Source organism: Lontra canadensis, unplaced genomic scaffold, assembly GCF_010015895.1.
Source record: "Lontra canadensis isolate GAN:19392208 unplaced genomic scaffold, GSC_riverotter_1.0 scaffold1, whole genome shotgun sequence".
In the NCBI taxonomy this organism is placed as follows: domain Eukaryota; kingdom Metazoa; phylum Chordata; class Mammalia; order Carnivora; family Mustelidae; genus Lontra; species Lontra canadensis.
Genome location: NW_022630995.1, coordinates 644202 through 668987, shown reverse-complemented (window position 1 = coordinate 668987; position 24786 = coordinate 644202). Strand labels below are relative to the sequence as shown.

The 24786-nt window shown below is 38.5% G+C and overlaps 1 protein-coding gene and 1 pseudogene across 18 annotated transcripts in view; both read right to left on the bottom strand.

Annotated features, from left to right (window-relative positions):
• Positions 1 to 24786, bottom strand: part of SEC31A (SEC31 homolog A, COPII coat complex component) — an 84445-nt gene that overhangs the window by 31913 nt on the left and 27746 nt on the right. For 6 of the 18 annotated variants that reach the window (XM_032879173.1, XM_032879354.1, XM_032879523.1 and 3 more), the window contains exons 11-21: positions 21354 to 21581; positions 20252 to 20326; positions 18881 to 18919; positions 18312 to 18389; positions 15843 to 15918; positions 15241 to 15419; positions 9302 to 9428; positions 7758 to 7903; positions 6309 to 6482; positions 3412 to 3585; positions 806 to 898 (exon numbers count right to left, since the gene is read on the bottom strand). In XM_032879173.1, coding sequence (XP_032735064.1) covers positions 806 to 898; positions 3412 to 3585; positions 6309 to 6482; positions 7758 to 7903; positions 9302 to 9428; positions 15241 to 15419; positions 15843 to 15918; positions 18312 to 18389; positions 18881 to 18919; positions 20252 to 20326; positions 21354 to 21581 — 1389 coding nt within the window. The remainder of the gene's footprint in view (positions 1 to 805; positions 899 to 3411; positions 3586 to 6308; positions 6483 to 7757; positions 7904 to 9301; positions 9429 to 15240; positions 15420 to 15842; positions 15919 to 18311; positions 18390 to 18880; positions 18920 to 20251; positions 20327 to 21353; positions 21582 to 24786) is intronic. The other 12 variants (XM_032879794.1, XM_032879934.1, XM_032879998.1 and 9 more) reach the window with 6 other exon arrangements.
• Positions 20 to 119, bottom strand: LOC116871641 (annotated as a pseudogene).

Below are 24786 nucleotides of genomic sequence, written 5' to 3'. Positions count from 1 at the left end.
TAGGGAATGAGAATATGACAAAAAGGAGGGTTACATTTGCGTGTCATCCTTGCGCAGGGGACATGCTAATCCTCTCTGTTTCGTTCCAATTTTAGTAAGTGTGCTGCTGAAGCGAGCACAGGAGGATTACATTTGGAACCAAGAATCTTACCAGATGGATTTATAATCCCTGAAATGGCATTGTGTTTATTTTTCTAAAACAAACAAACAAAAAAAACTTCACTGTGTAAGAAACACTGCATTTTGTACATTCTATTTTCTTTAGAACATATTCTCTTAGCAACACATTCTAAGTGGCTTAAAGATTAAACAGGTCCAAAGTAATAAATGCAAAGAATGGCGACAGATGCTTATGACTTCATAAAATAGTGTCAGTGATATTCATAATAAGTCACCAGGATTTTCCATCTCTACTAAATGCCATCCACTACTTCACACTTTGGAAATATAAGCATAAAATGCCACAAGGGAACTTTCGCTTCTCTTCAATTTCCGCAATGCTCAAAAAACAAAGAAAGAAAAAAAAAAGAAAATCTTCAGTGCAATCAGATTTAAACCACTGTTAGAACTTCAGTTGGTATTTTTCTAGCTGAGGTCAATTTAGAACCACAAAAGAAGGAGAAGGATAAGAAAATAAACAAATTGTCCTAAAACTGCTTCTTGCACCCTAAAGCATTAAAAATGCAATAAGCACGCAGACAGACAGGGGGAGGGGAACTTAAGAGAAGGGGCTGTTAGAGAATATTTAACTATATATATTTGGGTGAGCAGAATTCTGCTCAAAGATGAATAATGAAGGATATACCTGTGTGTCAGAGGGAGAGGCTGCAGGTGGATGGCTGGGAAGGGCGGTAGGAGTTTTGTTACTCCAGGTAGTGACAGTAGGGGCAATTCTAACCTGAATTGAACAAAGAAATACCAATCACAGAAAATAAAAAATAAAAATGTTAAAAGAAGAAAAAAAAAAAACCCCAAAAGGCATTAATAGCCAGATGCGAGCAAAAAATCAGAGCAGCAAGACACTACATGTTAGTCAGGCACTGCTTTCAAGGTAGCGGGGACTCTAAAAGAAAAACACACATTCACAACAAAAACAAGGGGAGGGAGGCGGGGGAAAAATATGAAAACCTAAATCAAAGCATAAAAACAATGCCATTCAAGTGTCAAGAATAAGGGGAAAAGGCTAGTTCCTGTAAGTAGGTAAGGAAAGAAGACACTGGCGGGGACGGGGGGGAAGGCAATTGAGTAAAAAAGTGATTTTGAAGCATTAATCATAGTCATGCTACTATTAGATCTGTAAACATATTGCTATAAGCTCCCCTTTCTGGATTTTATTAGAGCCATAAAGAATCACATTAGTCCCATACGAGGTTTAGAAACATATAATCAGAGTGTATTAGAGATCATCCAGTCTAATCCCCACCTTCTACCACGGAGAAAGCCAACACTTCATTGAGAAATGAAGGGGCTTGCTGAGGTCCATACAACTAGCTGGTGACATTGCTAGGACCAAATCAGGCCTCCTGATTCCCAGGCCAGTGTTTGCTATACTACACCATGCTGCTTACCCTGGAGTCCTGAGGTTTTCAAAAAAAATTTTTAAGCCATCAAAATCTTTTTGTCAAATAAACCTTCACAAAAACTCTTCATTCAGTGTAAGATAAGCTTTAATCAAGAAAATCACTGCTTAATTTATTACTGAATTTGTTCTTCTTTTCTTAAAGCATGAGACTGCTAGGTCAAAGTATAACCAAAGTCTTCCAATGTTTTTACATCTTACCAGAAAGACAGATAAACGCAATGACATAAAGAGTAAATAATCTCTTTTCCCAGTGTAAAGGGTGTTACACTTCAATACCCTGAGAGAGAGTGTGACCGAACTAAAGGCGCTTGGGAGATCCAACACCAGGTCGGCCATTAACTAGCCACATAATGCTAAGAAATCCAAGTTTTAAGTCTTAAAACTCTTGTCTTGTCACTTGACCTCTCTGCCTCTCAGTTTTTCTAGCCACTTCCTGCTTGGTCCTACCTACGTCACAGACATTCTAAAACCACTGCAATCTCCACGAGTGGGAAACTTAATCTGTTTTGTTTACCAATATACCAACAGGTAGAATAAAGATAGGCACTCATAGTAAAGCTCTCAAAAAAATAATTGTCAAATAAAGGAAAAAACAAAACAGTTAAAATCAAATGTATTAATCAAAGGTACAATAGATGGGGTGCCTGGGTGGCTCAGCTGGTTCAGTGACTGCCTTCGGCTCAGGTCGTGATCCTAGAGTCCCAGGATAGAGTCCCACATCAGGTTCCTGGCTCCACAGGGAGTCTACTTCTCTCTCTCACCTTCTTCCCTCTCATGCTCTCTCTCTCTCTCAAATAAATAAATAAAATCTTTAAAAAAAAATATTTAATCATCTTAGTAATCCTCATGACCTACAACTTCACATACCTTTGGTCATTCTCTACTATCCAAGTTGTTCCCCCCACCCAAAAGTGTACTCTAGGGGCACCTGGTGAGGGCTCAGTCAGTTAAGCATCTGCCTTCAGCTCAGGTCATGATCCTGGGGTTCTGGGACTGAGCCCTGCATCAGGCTCCCGGCTCAGCAGGGAGCCTGCTTCTCCCTCTCTCTTCCCCCACTGGTGTTCACTCATGCTCTCTCTCTCTCAAATAAATAAATAAAATCTTTAAAAAAAAGAAAGTGTACTCTGAATACTCTTTATTGGGCTGATGCAGAAGACACAGTAAACTTATAATAATGATTTAGAATAGAATACTCAAAAAAAGAGTATTTTTTCTAAGAATATTTTATAATATTAACCAAATCAGCCCCCAAATTATTCCTATTACTTAACTTAGTTTTTTGGATGACTCAAACTGTAGCAGTTTCAAGAACACACGTACATGTGTAAGGGAAGTTTGAGTGATAAGAAACAAGAAGAAATCTCCCCAGAGAGCTTAAATTAATTTATATTTAAAATATAATCTGTTTGCCCAGATTAAAGTGATTAGAAAAACAAAACAAAACAAAACAGGGGCGCCTGGGTGGCTCAGTGCGTTAAAGCTTCTGCCTTCAGCTCAGGTCATGATCTCAGGGTCCTGGGATTGAGCCCCGCATTGGGCTCTCTGCTCGGCGGGGAGCCTACTTCTCCCCCTCTCTGCCTGCCGCTCTGCCTGCTTGTGATCTCTCTCTCTCTGTCAAATAAGTAAGTAAAATCGTAAAAAAAAAACCAAAAAACCCTAAAAAACAGACCATAAATACCACTTCCAAGAATATAAAAAGAAAAACTATTAAAATAATATGTTGTCTAGTTTCATCAGAGCAGACTACGGTTTCTTATCCATTAAACTAAAACCACCAATTTGAACAGAAATACATGGATGTTCTACTTTATCAGGACCATATCACTCACATGCGGGTAATATTGCTGAGCCGGAACTCTGGGCATCTGTGTGTGGCCAGCCACTGGTCCAGGCCTGCCCTGGGGCAGCTGCTGCCTGTCATAAGGAGTTTTAGGTGATTCCTGTCCTGGTACAGGCTGTCCTTGTGCTTTACGAAGTCTGTCACGAAGCTGCACAATATTCGGCTATAATAAGTAATGGAAGAAAACAAAGCCAGCTGTTAGAATTCACCCAACTATATGACAGCATGTTGCTTTTCCTCAAGTAAGCTTGATTGGGCATACGTTCCTTGTTTATATGCTATTTCCTATATAACAGACCCTGGCACATGAGGGGAGTTTCCCATCATGGGATTTGGAAACTCAAGACTGATACCAAAGGTCCAAGATATATAGTGTAACTTGTAATTTAACTGAGGCAGGGTCTGGAATTACACCCACCACGGAGAGTAAGATCAATGTCACTTACCATCTCTGCTCTTCTGTGTTTTCTTGTAGTTGAGTAATCACAAATTATAAAAGTGTTTAAAAAAAAAAAAAACACAACTTTTTTCTTTATAGGGAAAAGGGCCCAAAAGAATCAACTGCTAAAGATGCTGATGGGAGAAAATGGTGATCTAAGAGGAAAATTAATAAAAATGAGATGCTGGAAATAAGTTAAAAGTAAGATGTCAGGCGCCTGGGTGGCTCAGTGGGTTAAAGCCTCTGCCTTCGGCTCAGGTCATGGTGTCAGGGTCCCGGGATCAAGCCTCGAATCAGGCTCTCTGCTCGACAGGGACCCTGCTTCCTCCTCTCCTCTCTCTGCCTGCCTCTCTGCCTACTTGTGATCTCTGTCTGTCAAATAAATAAATAAAATGTTTAAAAAAAAAAGAGTAAGATGTCACACTCATAGTAGCTTACACAGATCTATGATTATATAGATCTACAATAAGTGTGAGTTGACCACGTACATGTTCTAGGTATTGATAAGCAACAACAAAAAAGTAATGTTAAAATATTTTAGCAATAACTGATTATAATATTTTTCAAAATCATACATTTCTATAAATTCCTTAAAGGTTTAAAGCTGTCATTTAAACTTGAAGATATACTTTATTGCCTATCAGGGAGGAAAACCAGATACTATAATGATATCAGAGTCTCAGAACATATTCCCCCGAAAATACTTAAGGGTCTACTGAGATACATAGAAGACAGCAACTTTGAAATTATTTATTTTAACATAATGTTCTTTAAAAACCCAAAGAAAACACAAAGAATAAGGTATAGATAATGTACACAGTTATAAACGGTATTAAAAATAAGGGGCTTAATACTAAGCCTAGAAGATCTAACGGTTTTAGATTAAGTTACTCTTAAAGGGTCTTACAACTTAATAACGGAGTCTTATCAAGTAAAAAGGCATAAAACTATTATGCCAAAGTCATCATAAAGTCTATGTTTTCTATTCTACCTATATTCTCATAAACAGTTTAGAAGGATATGACATGTAAGTGTGTTCAAAACCAGTCATACCTCCATAATCCTGGAACACAGATGTAAGTATTTTTACTCAATGAAATTACTCAAGGAAATGTATTGATAATTCCATAGAACAGACAAAATACTGAAAATATTTAACTTTAAAAATCCATTAAAAACAAAGTAAAGTTTATAATAAGAAGTACAGAAACAAAATTCTTTAAGGCTCAAAATTATGCTCTGGCAGACACACAATACAGATTATATATAAACATCCTACTTGTAGAAAACTGCCCTCAAATCCCACCCTAATTTCCACCCATGCTCCATTATTAAATTTAGATAGCCCTCTTCCATGCTTCCACAGCCCTACCTCCATCACAGTATGTATCACTTTTGGAATCAGATGTTTACTTGTCTATATTCAGTTTGAATTTGGAAACCCCCCCCAGGAAAAGAATCCTAGCAATCATGTGCGTCACTACAGTCTCTTACTGAATTCCACTGCATTGAAAAAGCCCATTTTAATGGATACCAAATAAGGACACTAAATTAGAAATGTAATTGTGTTTTGAGTACTTTAAAAATATACTTGTCCTGGGGCGCCTGAGTGGCTCAGGTGATTAAGCATCTGACTCTTGATTTCAGCTCAAGTCATGATCTCAGGGGTATGGGTTGGAGCCCCATGTCAGACTCCACGCTGGGCATGGAGGCTGCTTGGGATTCTCTCTCTACCTCTTCCTATGCCTCCCCCAACCTGCCCCCAAAGTCCCCAGAAAATATCAGACTGGAATGGTATATAAAATGAACTTCTGGGACGCCTGGGTGGCTCAGTTGGTTAAGCAGCTGCCTTCGGCTCAGGTCATGATCCCAGCGTCCTGGGATCGAGTCCCACATCGGGCTCCTTGCTTGGCGGGGAGCCTGCTTCTCCCTCTGCCTCTGCCTGCCATTCTGTCTGCCTGTGCTCGCTCTCTCTCTCTCTCTGACAAATAAATAAATAAAATCTTTAAAAAAAAAAAAATGAACTTCTTTGCTACTATCTATGTCTGGGGTGGCATTTTAAAACCACAACCCCACATGTTTGGTTAATTATTAAATATTCATAGCTTTTCAACACAGATGATTCCTACAAAGAACCTTGTACAAAGAATCAGCATTTGGCTTAAGAAACAAAAAGTTGGTCCTTTCCCCATTTATTTTCCTCAAATACTATGCCCCTCAGTACACACGGATCTATCATACTACAGGAGTACCCTCTCTCTCTGCTACAGTCTGGTTACACCTTAAATGATCCTTGAGTAACTGCAGTAACACTCACCTATAGTCAGATGACAGATATTCAACTGCTCTAAAACATTCTACCTAGCAATATGTTCAATCCTGAGTGCGACCTACTGGACTCACCTTATTCACACACTAAAAGAAGAAAAATGGTCAATTCTAATTACCTGGTTGGTGTTTTCAGGAAGAAAAGCCAAGGCTGCAGCAATGCTGCCCTGGGCTGCCAACAAATTCGCATACTGACTCATTTTCTCAGCCAAAAGAACCCCTACGGTATTGGTGTCCATGGCTTGGGTGAGTTGTACAGCTTTTCGCAGAATGACAACCTTCTCAATAAGATCCTAAATGAGAAAAAGAAGGGAGAGAGAGGAGAACCAGACAAAGATACCAAGATGTTTATGAAAGAAGGCAAGAAAAGACAAAGAGTTATGAAGGTTTCTAAAACCTACTAGAAGTACATCATGTTACCCTCTTTCTTAAAAACGTCTGCAACAGCTGACCATGATTTAGGTAAACTGAAAAACTGAGGAGGAAGAAGGGCTCTTATTTACGAATAAGGAGTAAGTTACCACCTTCTCGTAAATATCCTTAAATGGCCAGATACCGTCTTGTGAACTAAAGTAGGCAAACATCCAAAGTGAAAGTGACAGGCAGATACCCAAAGGCAGAAGCTGAGTTCCAGCAAGTATAAAACGAACTCTGACTAAAGATACCGTACTAGCTACACTATAAAAACAGTACTGCTATGAGGTGACCTCCAATGAGCTTACTATTTCAACCCAAAGTTTCTCACGTTGCTCTTCGATACCAATTATTTCAACAATGGGGAGCTTCAAGTACAAAGCACAATATCCTACTAGCTGCCTTTCAAAGGTACACAGATCCAGAAGTATGAAGCAAGTGTGCTTTTTCTCTGAAGCACTTAGAAGGAAAGCCTTGATTTCCTACCAGATTCTCAGTTTTAATAGAGTGATCTTTAAAGTAACATTTCTGTTGAGAAAATCTCTTTCCAGAGAGAAAAAGAAATATATTTGAATGAAATATTATGACACTCTGTTGATTACATGCTTGGGAAAAAGTATCTAAATATATAGTTATTCAGTGGCTGAGAAGAGTCCCCATATTTTTTACTCCCCCTCTTGCCCAGGTTGTAGTGCTACATGGGATTCCACTTCACCTTACTTTCATTTTCCCGTAACCATGAATATCTTAATCTATTCTTTACTGGTACTGGGGATGCCTCCCATTCCTTGCCCACATTGTTTCTTTCCTTGCCCAAGGCAGACAGGGTCAACAGAGGTAGCAAGAGAGAAGCATAAGGAAAAAGAAGTAAACTCTAGGGCTGTTTCCATCCTATCGCCATCTGCTTCCCCCCATTAACTACCCAATTATAACCTTCACTTCACAAACAGCTGTGACCCCATTTTACCTATTCCATCATTTCATACTTTGCCCCTCCAAATACAGCTACAAAGACACATACATTATCCAGCAAAAGAACTTCTAAAACATAGATAACAAAGGAAAGCAATGAACTGGAACGAATCAATTTCCAGAATATAAGTACGGCGAAAGACAGCACAAGAAAGGAAGCACAATTGTTCAAAGATACTAACCTGAAGGGACAAAGGATTGCTTCCATCTTGAGCTTTAGTCCAACATGCAACCAGTTTCTCTACATTCCCTGCGCAAATATAGCAGAGACATGCTTGAGTCTGCAGGAGACTGTCACCTTCACTTTCAAGCCTGGTTCCCAAAAGATCTAAAGATCAAGCGGAAAACAAAATGAGATTAGGCTCAAAGCAATCTATATGTGAAGTTGTAAGAAGACCAGTAATATTTTCAGAAGTATGAATTAAACTTCACACAACCAATGAGTAGTAGACAGAAACAAAATCACTATTATATAAATGCCCAGTAAATATTTATCAGTTAAAAGAATGGAAGTAGGGGTGCCTGGGTGGCTCAGTGGGTTAAGCCTCTGCCTTCGGCTCAGGTCATGATCTCAGGGTCCTGGGATCGAGTCTCGAGTCCGGCTCTCTGCTCAGCGGGGAGGCTGCTTCTCCCTCTCTCTCTCTGCCTGCCTTCCTGTCTACTTGTGATCTCTCTGCCAAATAAGCAAATAAAATCTTTAAAAAATTTAAAAAAAGAAGGACACGTGTGACTAATTGTATATAATAAATGGCTTGACAAGATTCTATATACCTAGCTATAGAATGAATTTCTATTAGTTATATTAAAAAATAATAAATGGGAACAATATTTGAATAGAAAAATCCTAACGAACATTTAACTCCATTTCATCGCATCTCATGTTTGTGTAGATATAATACGGCACATTTAGAAGGAACATAAATGGTAGGTAGGACCACTATAAATTACTTATGATAATAAAGTTAACACCTTATACTTCATATTCTCATAATGCTTTCACGGTAGCAAGTGGTTGGTTTTTCTTATACCAGTGGCCTGAAGCTTCTTTTCTTACAAACAAGGAGTATCATTCCTTAGGCACCAGTATAGTCATGGCCTTTAATGGTAATTTGTAATTTCCATTCAAATGCTATAATTACTAATTTTATCAAGCTAACATTTTCTTTATTTATTTATTTTTAAAGATTTTATTTATTTGACAGAGAGAAAAAGAAAGTACAAGTAGGGTGAGCAGCAGAGGGAAAGAGAGAAGCAGAGTCCCCACGGAGCAGGAAGCCTGATCTGGAGCTTGATCCCAGGACCCCAGGATCATGACCCAAGCAGAAGGCAGGCACCTAAACAACTGAGTCACCCAGGCGCCCCTACCAAGCTAATATTTATTAAGTGAAATCTGATTATATGCAATTTTACAAATAACAGACTAAGGCTTAGAAAGTAATCCTTCCTAGGTCATAGAGCTAATAAGTGGCGGAGGCAAGATTCCAAGTCTAGTCTGCCTAAAACCAAAATCATTAAAAATAATGAATGACTAGGTATGGAGAAATAATATAGTTAATAATTGAGAAAAGCCTTCAAATGAGAATTTATGTTTACCGAGTGATTAGCTGGTTTGCAAAAATTTCTAATACGATCTGTCAATAATTTTATTTAAAATATGCTATGCCATATACATGATATAGATATAAATATAAATATATAGATATAAATATAAGGCTCATTTTCTTACCACAAAGCGTTGAAAATTCATCTGGTTTAGCGTAAGTCAATACGGCAGCTAAAGCCTCTCTCCAATTTTTAAGGTCACAAGACTCGACAATTTCTTTCCAGTTCTTCATCACCACTGCAGTAATTAGCTTAAGAAAGGAAAATAAAGGGAGAATTAAAAGTCCTTGGTGTATCAGTAAAAATTAACTCTGGCCAATCAATCATATCATTCAAAACTACTATTCAAAGTATTTCATGCAGAATAAAGCAGCAGCAAAGTGAAGTATATCCTTGAACCAAATGACATAAGATGGTTATTTTTTCTCAAAAAAAAAAAAAAAAATCAAACAAGCATATTTTATAAATAGGCTGGAAAGTTAAAGTATAGGGTGTAATCAAAACTTTTAACAGCAGGGCGCCTGGGTGGCTTAGTGGGGTAAAGCCTCTGCCTTCGGCTCAGGTGGTGATCCCACAGTTTTAGGATTGAGCCCCACATCGGGCTCTCTGCTCAACGGGGAGCCTGCTTCCCTTCCTCACTCTCTGCCTACTTGTGATCTCTGTCAAATAAATATATAAAATCTTTAAAAAAAAACCCTTTTAACAGGAAAACATGACCTGGTCTGATGGATCAGGAAAAATGTTCTGAGTACATGTGAGATATAAAGTCAGAATTAACTTCATCAAGAAGAAAAGAGGTCAGAAAACAGGAAGATGGCAGAGGAGGAGGAAGACCCTAGGCTTGTCCTATGAACACAACTAGATAACTATCCAATTATCCTAAATACCCCAGAAGTTAAAAATGAGTCAAGGAACACACACACACACACACACACACGGATATAAAATAAAATAACATATATAAACAATGGGGAGGAGAGGGAAAAAGAATGAGCTCAAACAAACTAACATCAACTTCATACTGCTATATGCAAAAGAGGCTATAGACAGATCTAACAGCAACAACCGTCAAAACCACTAATTAACATGCAAGGAATAAAGAGAAAGAAATCTAAATATATCACTAAAGAAAAAAATCAGCAAAATGTGAAAAAGAGAAAAGAGGGATCAGAGAAAAATCTCCAGGAACAACCACAAAACAAGCAATAAAATGGCAATAAGTACATACCTATCAATAATTACTTTGACTGTAAATGGACTAAACACCTTAATTAAAAGATACAGGGTGTCAGACTGGATTAAAAAACAAGACCCAACTATACGCTGCACACAAGAGACTCATTTTAGACCTAAAGATACCTGCAGATCGAAAGTGATGGTGGAGAAACATTTGTCACAAAAATGGACATCAAAAGAAAAGCTGGAATAGCAATACTTATATTAGACCAGACTTTAAAACAAAGATTGTAACGAGAAACAAAGGAGGACACTACATAATAATAAAGAGGACAATCCAACAAGAAGATATAACAATTATAAATATTTACACACCACAATATGGGAGTACCCAAATATATGAAACAATTAATAAAAACACAAAAGAACTAATTGATAATAACACAAAAATAGTAGGGGACTTCAATAACCCACTCACATCAATGGACAGGTCTAAACAGAAAATCTACAAGGAGACAACAACTCTGAATGATACACTTGATCAGACGGCAGAGGAGTAGGAGGAGACTTAACAGATATATTCAGAACATTCCATCCTAAAACAGCAGAATACACATCCTTTTCAAGTGCACATGGAGCATTCTCCAGAAGAGGTCATATATTAATTAGGTCACAAAACAGGCCTCGACAAATTTAAAAAGAATGAAGTCATACTATGCACCTTTTCCGACCACAATGCCATTAAACGGTAAGTCAGCCACAAGAAAAAATCTGGAAAGATCACAAATCACAAATACAGGGGGTTAAATAACATGCTACCAAACTCCAAATGGGTCAACCAGGAAATGAAAAAATAAAACAAGTATGTGGAAACAAATGAAGATGAGAAAACACAATGGTCCAAGACCCTTGGGATGCAGTGAAATGGTTCTAAGAGGGAAGTATATAGCAATACAGGTTTACCTCAAGAAGCAAGAAAAATCTCAAATAAGCAACCTAACTTTACACCTGAAGAAACTAGAAAAAGAGGAAATGGAGCTTAAAGCCAGAAGAAGGAAGGAAATAATAAAGATTAGAGCAGAAATCAATGATATAGAAACTAAAAAAAGCAACAGAACAGATCAATGAAACCAGGAGTTGGTTCTTTGAAAACATGAATAAAACTGATAAACCACTAGTCAGACTTATCAAAAAGAAAAGAGAAAGGACCCAAACAAATGAAATCACAAATGAGAGAGATGAAGTAACAACACCACAGAAATACAAGCACTTGTAAGAGAATATTATGAGAGGGGCACCTGGGTGGCTCAGTGGTTAAGCCTCTGCCTTCGGCTCAGGTCATGATCCCAGGGTCCTGGGATCGAGCCCTGCACCAACTCTCTGCTCAGCAGGGAGCCTGCTTCCCCCTCTCTCTCTGCCTACCTCTCTGCCTGCTTGTGATCTCTTGTCAAGTAAATAAATAAAATCTTAAAAAAAAAAATAATAGCAAACTGAATTGAACAATACATTAAAAAGTCGTTCATCACAGTCAAGTGGGATTTGTTCCTGGTTGTAAGGATGGCTCAATATTCACAAATCAATTAATGTGATACATCACATCAGTAAGAGAAAGGATAAGAAGCATATGATCCTTTCCACAGATGCAGAAAAAAGCATTTGAAAAGGTACATCCATTCATGTTAAAAACCCTCAATAAAGTAGGTTTAGAGGGAACATTCCTCAGTAAAATAAAGGCCATATATATGAAAACTCACAAGTAATATCATCCAAAATGGGGAAAAACTAAAAGCTTTTCCTCTATGGTCAGGAACAAGACAGGGATGTACACTCTCACCACTTTTATTCAATACAGTACTGGAAGTCCTAGCCTCAGCAATCAGACAACAAAAAGAAATAAAAGTCATCCAAATTGGCAAGGAAGAAATCAAACTTATACTATTTGCAGATGACATGATACTCTATGCAGAAAACCCAAAGACTGGGTGCCTAGGAGGCTCAGTGGGTTAAAGCTTCTGCCTTCGGCTTGGGTCATGATCCCAGGGTTCTGGGATTGAGCCGCACATCGGGCTCTCCGCTCAGTGGGGAGCCTGCTTCCCACCTTCTCTCTGCCTACTTGTGATCTCTGTCAAATAAACAAATAAAATTTTAAAACAAAAAACAAAAAACAAAGACTCCACCAAAAACCTGCTAGAATTGATACAGGAATTTAGTAAAGCCACAGGATACAAAATCAATGTTGTACTTTGATACACCAATACTGAGGTACTAGAAAGAGAAATTAAGGAATCAATACCATTCACAACTACACCAAAAATAAAACAATACATAGGAATAAACCTAAGCATAGAGGTAAAAGACCTGTACTCTGAAAACTATTCTCATGGATTGGAAGAACAAATTTTGTTAAAATGTCTACACTACCCAAAGCAATCCATACATTTAATGTAATCCTTATCAAAATACCAACAGCACTTCCACAGAGCTAGACAATAATCCTAAAATTTGTATGGAACCACCAAAGACCCCAAAGAGCCAAAGCAGTCTTGAAAAGAAAAGCAAAGCTGACGGTATCACAATTCCAGACTTCAAGGTATATCACAAAGCTATAGTCATCAAGACGTACAGTACTGGCATAAAAAGATATACAGATCAATAGAACAGAAAACCCAGGAATGAACCTATAACTATATGGTCAACTAATCTTCAACAAAGCAGGGAAGAATATCCAATAGCAAAAACAAAAAGTCTCTTCCACAAATGGTGTTGGGAAAACTGGACAGCAAAATGCAAAATAATGAACCTGGACCACTTTTTTACACCACACACAAAACTAAATTCAAAATGGATGAAAGACCTAAATATAAGGCAGGAAACCATAAAAATCCGAAGGAGAACACAAGCTGTAACCCTGTTGACATAGACTGCAGCAACTTCTTTCTACATATGTCTCCTGAGGCAAGAGAAACAAAAGCAGAAATAAACTATTGGGACTCCACCAAAATAAAAACCTTCTGCACAGCAAAGGACAATCAACAGAACCGAAAGGCAACCTATGGAATAGGAGAAGATACTTGCAAATGACATATCCGATAAAGGGTTCGTACCCAAAATATATAAAGAACTAATATAGCTCACCAACTCCCCCCAAATAATCCAATTAAAAAATGGGCAGAAGATATGAACAGACGTTTTCCCAAAGAAGACATCCAGATGGCCCACAGACACATGAAAAGATGCTCCACATCACTCATCACCAGGGAAATACAAATCAAAACCATAGTGAGATCCCACCTCACACCAGTCAGAACGGCTAAAATTAACAACATAGCAAACAACAGGTGTTGGCAAGGATGTGGAGAAAGGGGACCCTCCACACTGTGGGCGGGAATGTCCGCTGGTGCAGCTACTCTGGAAACCAGCATGGAGGCTCCTGAGAAAGTTGAAAATAGGGCTACCCTACAACCCAACAATGGCACTACTGGGTATTTACCCAAAGATACAAAAAATTGATTTGAAAGGAGAAATGCACCCTGATGTTTTAGCAGCATTATCCACAACAGCCAAATCATGGAAAGAGCCCAATTGTCCACTGACCAGTGGTGGGATAAAGAAAAGGTAGACTACACACACAATGGAAGATGACTCAGCCATTCAAGCGAATGAAATCTTGCCTGGTGCACTGATGGGGATGGAGCTGAGGAGTATTATGGTGTGCAGAACAAGTCAGAGAAAGACAAATACCGCAGCATTTCACTCATATGTGAAGTTTAAGAAACAAAACAAATAAGCAAAGGGGAAGAAAAATGGGGGGGGGTGTCAAACCAAGAGACTCTTAATGACAGAGAACAAACTGCTGGTTACCGTAAGGCAGGCAGATGGGAGGAATGGGCAAACGGGTGGTGGGGATGATGAAGTACACCGGGGCGGCGTGGAAGCTCCGAGTCCCCTGAGACTGGTATCGCATCGTAGACTAACTACCAGAATTTACAGCATCAAACAAAAAAAAAGCAAAGAAAAAAACGACATTCCAGGGCAAGGGAACACAAGGTAAAAAGTCCCAAGGGAGAAAGGGGCACATAGGGTGTCCGAGGAAATGAAAGGCAGACGGTGTGGCTGAAAGATAATAGGGGAGGGAGGGACATGAGGTTAAGGCAGCGGAGGCTGGCAGCAACCAATCCTGACGGGACCTAACACCAGGTGACTTTCACAGAAATAAATCTAGCAACATCAAGCAGGGGCTTGAGAATATTCAGACTCTCTGCACCAAAAATTCCTTCCCTAGGACTTACAGCCTCACTCAACAATTAGAAATCACAGAAAATCCCTTTGCACAACAAAGATGTTTATCTTTGTTATGAGAAACTGCCTAAACAAAGAGAAATAATATATACTTATTAAAAAACATTATAGAGCCATAAAAATTTTTTATAAGAATCTTTAATGAAATGGTAAACCATTTATAATGTGAGTGGCAATATCTGCAAGCAAAACTACACACATACACACATATGTGGTCCTGATCCTGTTTTAAAAAATTCTACAAATACATAGAAAGAGGTTCAAAGGATATATACCAATTTGATGGAAGAATCAGAATTTTAAAATTAACATTTTTATCTTTAAATTTTTCTATATTCCAACTTTTCTACAATAAAAAAATGAAAAGTACTTTTCATTAAAAAAGTTATATACACAAAGTACAAAAAATAAAAACAGTAACAGTGCCAAACTGTCAACAATAACTATTCCTGGTGCAAGGAACTATGAGTGGGTCTTTTGCTCTTGACTGTTTTCACTGTTTTCTGCATTTCAGTTATCTTTAGTAAAGCTGTATTGCTTTTATAATTAGGTAAGTGTTATAGTTTATCTATTTTTAAAATAACATACCCTGGTAATTTTGCTCTGGGATTTTGCGAAGTATTTTCTCTGCGTTTGAGCCAGGAGTTCTTGTCCACCTGCTATGGCCAGTATAATGGCATCGGCCATGCGGTTGTCATGTAAACAAAGGTCAACAGCGCTCTCAAAGTTACCCGTCAGCAAAGCCTGAGTAATTAAGCCATCAATATCTGCAATGAGGAAATAATACACCCAAGTTAAATAAAGTTTTTGTTACAAGAGAAATCCTACATATATCAGTTTTGGCATGCACACACAAAGGGAGAAAACTATGCTAATTTCTGAATATTACCAGTGGGTTAATTTCTAACAAAAGTTTTTGAGGTTTATGGAAATATACTGAGATGCATGTAAGTAAAATCAGATAAAATAACACATTTTTCAGACTGTTTACATGGGAATAATAGAGACTGTTACACAGTTCTTTTATCACATAGATGTCAGAACATAGCTCCAAGAGACCGATTACATACACTAAATAACTTGAGTTCTTCTTTTCAACCCTCTACCACTTGGGATAAAACATCTGTAACCTAAACTTAGGGATTACTTGCTTTCAGATTGCTAAAAACCAAAATGGAATAAGTACTTACCCCCACTGATGGAGATGTTAAATGTTCCTCCTGCTGATGGTAGAAATTCAGATTCTTGTTTTCCCTCTTTAATGCACTGAAGAGACGGAAAGGACAACAATTTAGCCAGAATCAAAGTGGAATAATTTACTGGCCAAACAAGATTTATATATAACTATTCACCTACTGACTAGATGACATGCCAAGTTACTCCAGAAAAGTTCTCAGATCCAAGACTTTCCTAAGTATTAACTCCCACGATACAATCATAAATAAAATACAAGGTCATCAGGAATAATGTTTTTAAAAAAAGCCTTAAGGTACATATCTACTACCGGTAGCTCAGAAATTACTGAAGAAGTTGTTTTCCTAGACACTTCAAATAAGAATAGCTAGAGACATGCAGAATACATGTTTCTAATTTTACCATATTTAGACTTTAAATGAACCCTGCTGCTATACATCTAAAATTTCCTGTGTGTCTCAAAATTTCTGTCCAATCATTAAGGTTAGTTATAAGGTCTTTTTATTTTAATTGAGTCAGTCTTGAAAAAAAAAAAACACCTGGTGCCCTTGTACAAATGCTATATAAAAGGCTATACGGAAAAAAAAAAAAAAGACTATATGAATATACTTAAATTCAATTGCAGATTTTGTATTCTCTTAAATTAGTCATACCTGCAATAGCAGGTTGGTGTGGTAAAAAGATACATAGTTCTGTTATAAACTTCTGAGACTACCTGTAAGACTGAATAAAAAGAAATTCTGTGTTTTCTTTCTTTAGAAGAAAAGAAACATAAGGAAGGCATATTGCTGGCAAATAGTTTAAATGCTTTCTATGTATAAAAATTCATAAGAAGACAAAACTAAAATGTATCAGAGATTATAGAAAAATTTTTAAAGAAAAACATAGCTGTCTGGCACGAGATAAAATACCTATCTTCTCTGCTCGTGTTACCTACACATTTGAATGCAAGTGCCTAGTATTCGAAGTCCGGGGCATTTTTGGATTGGGGAATTTTAGTACAGGGCACAGCGTAGCATCATCTGTAAATAATGTTTAATGAACTAATACTATTACATGGGAATAACCATAACCTTAATTCTTTCCCTAAAGAGAAGCATTCTAGAATTTTAAAGCTTAAATAAAAAAAATTTTAGAGCTGAAGTTATTCACATTAAATTCACAATAAATAAATCAGACACTGATCTGATTATATTCACTAACTTACTAAAAAAACCTTTGCTTTTTTTTTTTATTAACCACAATTTTTAAAATTTGTCTTTGAAGAAACAATTAATAAACTCTTATTCATGGACTTCTGAAATACAAGGCTGAGAAAACGGTTTATTACATGCCAAGCATTTTCAATGTATAAACTACTGTGTCTCATAAACAAATAGCATCATCAAGGTAAACAGAAGTTTACTCTAAAATACTCTGAAAGTACACACTGGTGACTACCGTTTTGTTAAGTACATATTATTCTGCTATTAATTTGTAAGTGTATTTCCAAATGGTCCTCTACTTGATAATACATAGTTAGTCTAATTGTACATAGATGAAAGTACATTCCTTGAATATATCCTACAATTCTGTATGGGTATTACCACAACTGGTTCAAATTTTTATAAAGATTTTACTCATATTCTTTATTCGCAGGTTAAATAAACATTAGATCTATTTCTATGGGAAGTGTTCTTTAATAATTATCTTGTAAAAGTCTAAATTTACTGATGAATTATTCTTATAACTTCGCTAAGGACTGTAAGAAACATTCCATAGTCAGGCTATCTCCATATCAGAAAGAAGGAACAAGTCAAAGATGAGATGAGAAACAAGAACTTGTTAATTAATTTTCCAATATGAAATATAATTAGAAAGCAAGGAAAGTACAGAATTATTTAGTAATGGTTAAAAAAAAACCCAGAAAAACAAAAGGAAGAAAAATCAATGATACAACTCTGTGTTCAAGGACTCTTTTTAACTGGTTATAAAAATTGTCAACTACAACTCGTGACACATTTCTCATGACAATCAGTAAATCATGAGAGTTTATTTAGTGAAAAATTCTATACCTGGATTCAAAGTTCAAGACTAATTTAGAAATCTCTGCCACTAATAGATAGCAGGCTGTAAATACGAGGTGTCAAGAAAAGACATCAGCTTTCCATGCAATGTACCATGGATTTCTGAGCAAGATTTTTCATTCTGATGCGCTGATATCCATTTGACCAAATTAGGTCAATCTCATGTCAACTGTTAATTTTAAATCATATACTCCAGAAGCCAGGTGAAAGAACTGAAGATTTCACAGACAATCCTTCTCCCAAACAAGTAAATAGGCTCCTAGCCAAAAATCTCTAAGAAAACAATATATTCCAAATTCATTTTGGAACAGTAGTTAAGCAAATTTTCCATATTTCAATGTGAGATAAACAAGCATCACATATTATCCCAGTGTAATGAGAAATGAAAGAAATCAGTACCTCTCCCAAGAGCTGCTCTCCGGCAGCAGGGCTCTCCTCCCCATCACTCTGTGTTACTTGGTCAGAGTCTTTAAGAGCCTTTGGTACACAAAACAATTACAAGGGAAGTTGAAGAATGTAGCATTAAAAGAATATTAGTGACTAAGACAGACAAAAGACCCAACCAACAACATTCAGAGCTAGTTTCATCATAAGAAGCAACACTAGGTATATTGACTTAAGAAATACTATTAGAGGAAAAGCAAAGAGCCGTTACTGCTAAGACCTTTCCTTTTTTCCTATCAAATGTCCCCCAGGAACAAAGACCTTAACCTTAAATATCTGAGCAGTCACTGATACTGTTTTTCCTCTTTTGCAAAATTCAAGTATCATCAAGAGAAAGGAATACTCTCTACCAGCTAAACTTACATTATTTTAAAATGAGAATTCACTTATTAAAATACCTACAATCAGCATTTTTTTTTACACTGTAAAGCAATAAAACAGGCACATATCTGAAATTACATTTCCTTCTGTGTTATGACCTCAGACAAATTTTTGGAAGTAGCTATTTTTAAAGGCCTTCTTACCGCATTTGGTCCGTCCACGTTGCTCAAGGCCAAAGCGATCTGAAATGAAAACAACAACTCGCCTACTACACGGAATTCTGCTCAAGGCACAGAGCAAATGGTCACCTCCTTCTCCATCCTCACCGGCAAAAATCCACCAAAGTTCAGATTGGGGTGGTGTGTTTACAGAAAGAATAGAATCTGCTATTCAACCCAAACCTAACCTCAAAACAAGCACGTTTTCTTCTACTTTCTTTTAAATAACTATAATTAATTTTAAAAACTTCCTTCAAGTACTCACTACGGAAAGAACTGCTATTAGAAGTTTTCTGACAATCAGATTCTATTTCCTCATGTTTGCTATTAGGCATTTAGTAAAACTTTCACATTGACCTCTTACAAACCTGTAAAAGTTAAAGCACCAAGAAGTTCAGACTAATAATAAAGTTAAATACAACAAAATCGAAAGGCATGAGCAAAGACACAGCCAAAAAGCCGCAGGGCTGTGCGTTGCCACCTTCAGCGCGCCGGGCACGGGCACTGCTCGAGGACAAAGCAGCCGTGCCCCACCCTGCACGCAGCAACCGGGGACGCTACAGAAAACTCAAGTCGCTTTCAAAGAACAACAAAGGGCTAAGACAAATTACGCAAAGAATCTAAAACACTTCCTTCAAGGTTTCCAGAGGCGGAGTGTTTTCAGGCTGCTCCCGTCAGTACCGTGGAAGGAGTAACGATGCTTCTCTGGGAGAATACAGCTGTGCAACGGGAGGACGACTTTCTCTCTTTTTAAAAGGGAATCTTTTTCTAAGTTAAAATGTTAAGTGACTCAGTTGGACTTTTGCTTATTCAGGTTCAGTACAGTAATTCACCCTTGTCCCAAAATATTGACTGGCTCTCTGTCGGCTGGACAAACCGCATAGAGTCTGGGAACGCAGACTAAAGGCAAGAATGGCGAGAGCCGAAAACTGGGCTCATCTGGACCAGGACTCAACTCCTCACCGCGGCAGCGGCAGTGAACACGGGGTGGTCTCTAACAGCTCCCTTGTTCTCTTCTCCCCCAGGGCCATTGGCTGTGCACCCTCTTAAAATCTCAGTGTTATGTCCAGTGTTCGAAGTTGATAGCCTCTTCTCTTTCAAGGCCCAATTCTACCTGACACGACACAGCTCTTTAAATCGAATCCGGAGTCCAGGCGGTTCCGGCAGCTTTTAAATCGAGGTACAAGGTGGAATTTAATGATATGTACTTGGAACTCTGGCAACCAAACAAATTCTTACTAAATATTTATTGAATGACTTGAGATTACCCGTATAGAAGTTTATAAAAAGAGCATTTAGGCTACATAAATATTTTACTTGCCTAAGCACAGCCTTTTAACTTCCCCAGAAATTTACCTTCTTTCCTAGGTCTTCTTTTCTGTATCCTAGAAGTTCAAGGTATTTTCCCCGAGAATCATCCTCAAAGTTTACCTTTAAAGAAGACATAATCTTGAAATAAAGACATGTCTTTAGATTTTTAATTACCTGATCAAATTGCAAGTGGAATTATTAGAAATTATAAAAAATAAAGTCTACTAAAGTCTATTGTTACCAACTAAAGCTTTCTATATCTACTACGTAGAAGGCTCACTGTAAGAAAGATTCCCCCATATAGTTTTCTTTAATAGTAGTATACTAGTTATTAATTACCCTTGTCGAATAAAGCTTACTTTTATTTTACTTTTTAAGCAAGCTCCGTGCCTACTGCGGGGTTTGAACTCACGACCCTGAGATCAAGAGTTGAATGCTCTACTGAATAAGATAGTCAGGCGCCCCAAAGCTTACCCTTAAACTCTAATTTCCGTAAATACAAGCGAACTCATGTCCAATGGTTACAGGCGTGCAAAATGCAATGCTCCACGGAACACTCAATGTCCTAAACTCCTTCCCCAGATTAATGATTACAAAATATAAAATTCTGTAATTTCACAATTTAACCTTACTGCATTTAAGATCTCTTTGGAAAATTTAGTATCAAGAAACAGACACTCCAGTGGAAGCAAAATGACCAACCAGATATTTCCTCTTGTCATAAATGCAAATCGGTAAAAGGAGTGAGAAATGCCTCCAACCTCTCTCCCCTACGCTTTTCCCTCTTTTCCCATTTTCCATAACTGGATCTACTAAAGAAATTAAATATCGTTTTCATTAAACTAAGCTCTGTGTTATAGCTTTAAGATAGGTCTGCGGAATGTTAAATATCTCCCACTTAAATATAACCATCATGTCGTTTTTTTACTTCTTAAAAAAGTACTTCATACTAGGCTCTTCACAGCAGAGAGGGAAGAGCTTTTGACATAAAAATATGGTCACGTGCTCTTCATTAGGTTTCTTTAATCTCAAATCAGAAAGCTCCTGAAATCACAAGCCTGCAATAATTTCTTTAAGAACAGAATGAGAACATAATTGGGAAGAGTTAAATTTGCAGATAATGAAACTGTTTTAATCTCAACTTTACCTTCAAAAAGGACCACACATTTTTTTCAAACTCAGTCTGAGAAGCCTCGATTTTCTTCTGACAGTAACTGACAAATCCTTGCGACTGCACGACCCGCTGCAGCTGGTCCGACCGGCTGAGGAACTCCTCCTCTGTGACGACCTGACTGACGAACACGTGGTGGTGCGGCTCAGCTCCCTGCTGGGCCCGCACTCGGCCGTTCTCAAAGGTAACCAGTTTGCCTCCGAACTGGAAACGGAACAATGAACAAAGTCAGTCTGGACCACAAGGAGACGGCCAACAAGTGTGCTTACCGAAAAACTTGCTAATGGAAAAGAACTTCGGCCTAGATAGCTCTCACTCTGGAAAGAAGCAGCTGATACCGTCTCCTGCACGCCACGATCTGACCCCAGCCTCCAATCACTGTTCTTCTCCACACCACCTGCCTCCTAGAGAAAACGTTTTATTTACTGTGCCTCACAGTTTCTCACCTGTTTTTACTAACGTGCACATACTCAATGTCCTTTCTCTTCAAGGCCTGGGGAAATGCCACCTCTTCCACCTCAGCTGCCGTCAATATATTACAGATCTCTTTCTTTTTTTTTTTTTTTTTTGAAGATTTTATTTATTTGACAGAGAGATCACAAGTACGCAGAGAGACAGGCGGGGGTGAGGGGGGGAAGCAGTCTCCCCGCTGAGCAGAGAGCCCTACGCAGGGCTCAATCCCAGGACCCTGAGATCACGACCTGAGCTGAAGGCAGAGGCCCAACCCACTGAGCCACCCAGGCGCCCCTATTAGAGATCTCTTCCTATTCAACTACTAGCTTATATGTATTTGCCTCACCCTCTGTTCTCAGCTCCAAGCTTTAAAGGGAGGCAGGATATGCCCCTCCAAAATATGCCTCTGGCATGAGGACTATTCCGAGCCAAGGACTACCTGGAAAACAGCAGGGAAGAAGGGCATCCTGACCTCCTATTTTCTTCCCAAAAGCTGGAGATAAAACTCCCATGTGACAGCTGCCCTCTCTATACCAGGGGGGAAGAAACATTCCTATCACCAGAGGGGGAAAGAAACCTGCACAAACAGACGTTGTTAAATAACATTACCTCCCTTTAGTCTCTCTAAATATTTGAGTTACTTTTCCACAATGGCCATTCTTTGTCCAACCTAGTACATAAGCACTTAGATTTTGCCACTTGTCTTTTCATTTCCCACGGGAGCCCAGGTGTGCAGAAAGTGTGTACGCTCTTCCCCTGTTAATCTGTCTTGATCAATTTAATTCTCAGGTCCAGGGGAAAACTCTAGGAGGGCAGGTGCAAAGTTCTGCCTCCCCTCTACTCACAAGGATTGTGGTTCTGTGTCTACTTCATTCTTGTACCCAATACCTGCCTTGCACATAGCAAGTAAACAGTTACTATCTGAATAGTATCTTCATACCAATAAATACAAGTAAAGGAGGAAACACAGGACCAAATCTGGTTCTTTATACTCAGTCATTCTGGTACAAGGATTATTGTTTTTCGTAAACAGAAACACCAACAAAGCATTAAGCACTCTCCTTAAGGAATTTAACATGAGAATAAAACTGGATACAACAGGCACTTGTAAGCTCTAAATGAGCAGCAGATAATACCACACATGATACAGACTTCACAGAAGGGCAAAACAGCTGAGTTTCCCCACGTTTTAGGGAAGTTGGTGAAAATGCAACCCCCCCAGAAGCAAGACCAAAACTGGGTTTCACAGGAGGATTTCACAAGAGGCTTATTCACATACTTGGTTCTAGGTAATAATATTACACCATTACATAATCACAATAATGTGAATGCCATGTCAATTAACTGAATTTACACCGAAAAACATATAAAAAGGAAAAAAGAAAGGAGCATTAAAAAAATAATGTAAGTGCTGCTTGTTAGTCATCATTTTTTCAAATTGACCAAAACAAAACTTAAATATTGGTACTGAACACAGTAAAAAAATTTTTAAAGTCTTAACAATATAAAAACAATGTGATTTACAAAAATTGGCAAAAGTAAAAAATTTGGAAAGGGAAAAAATTGGAAAAACTGGAAGGAAGTCTGTAAGTGCACTAATTCATTACTGCACAGAAGAGTTTCAATTCGTACTACATGAAGCTGATAAATCGAGACACGGATGTTCAGGTAAATTATTTACATTCATAAAGATAATCCTAAAGACAACACGGACTTCTAAAACTTCACTGGTAACCGAAAGACACTGGAGGGGCCTCTGACATTCTACCGCTCATGTCCACAGAGGGCATTTTCCTTGCACTCTGTAAGAGGAACTAGCAGAGGAGGAAACCCGCCAGCCTTTCTCTGTCCTTCTCGCTGTCCTGGGGGAGGACTGACTGGCATCCTTTGGGGAAGAGACGCAGCAGGCTTCCTCACACCAGCCCCTCGGCACTTCCTTTTACAGCTGTCTCCCCGCCTAGACCACGTCCCCGCATCGGCTGCCTGCACCTTCAAGGGAAGGCCGAGGGTACGGGATTTGCCCGTAACTAGGTTGGTAAGGCCGCCTAATACAGGGTGAAGCTACAAACACGCTTACGAAATCGGACCCTGGGGACAGAGCGGCAAACAGAAGGCCCAGCTCTCCGGAGGCTACGTTCTAGCTTGTTACGAGGCCGCTGCGGCTGCGCGTCTGAGCGAGAGCCTCCGCGCCCGCCTATGGCCGCACTAGAGCTGCTGTTCTGGATCTCCGTCTTTCACGTGGTTCTAAACACGTACGGGTAAGAGAGAAGAGTGTTATTTACAGCTTTATAATACTCCAGTACCGGCCAGAGGAGAAGGGTGAATGGGGACGGAAAGACGGTCACTTCTCACTCAAGACATTTAAATACAAAGCGAACATCTCCTGTTTGTCAGGGACCAGTTCAGGCACTGGAACGTACCTGAGAAACAGTCTGTCCTCAAGAAGCTTATATTGGGGCATCTTTTCTGTACCTTTTGGTTTTCTTTTAAACCTTGTTCAACAGTTTTATTTTATAACTTTTTTTTTAAAGACTTTATTTATTTATTTGACAGAGAGAGAGAGAGATCACAAATAGGCAGAGAGGCAGGCAGAGAGAAAGGGGGAAGCAGGCACCCCGCTGAGCAGAGAGACTGATGTGGGGCTCGATCCTAGGACCCTGAGATCAGGACCTGAGCCAAAGGCAGAGGCTTAACCCCCTGAGCCACCCAGGTGCCCCTGCACACAGTTTTTTAATAATAATTGTTTTAGTTACTTAGAGAAGGAAGGAACTAACTGGATGAATGGTTAGTATTCAGTAAAAAAAAAAAAAGGAAAGTCACAAAAGAAAAGATTCCAAAGCAGGAGTACACAGAGTAAACAAGAAGGATGAGAAGATTAATTAAATCCAAAGAATGGATTTATGAGTGACATAATCAAAGGTCTATTTTAGGAAGATCACTCTAGACAGATGTAGTA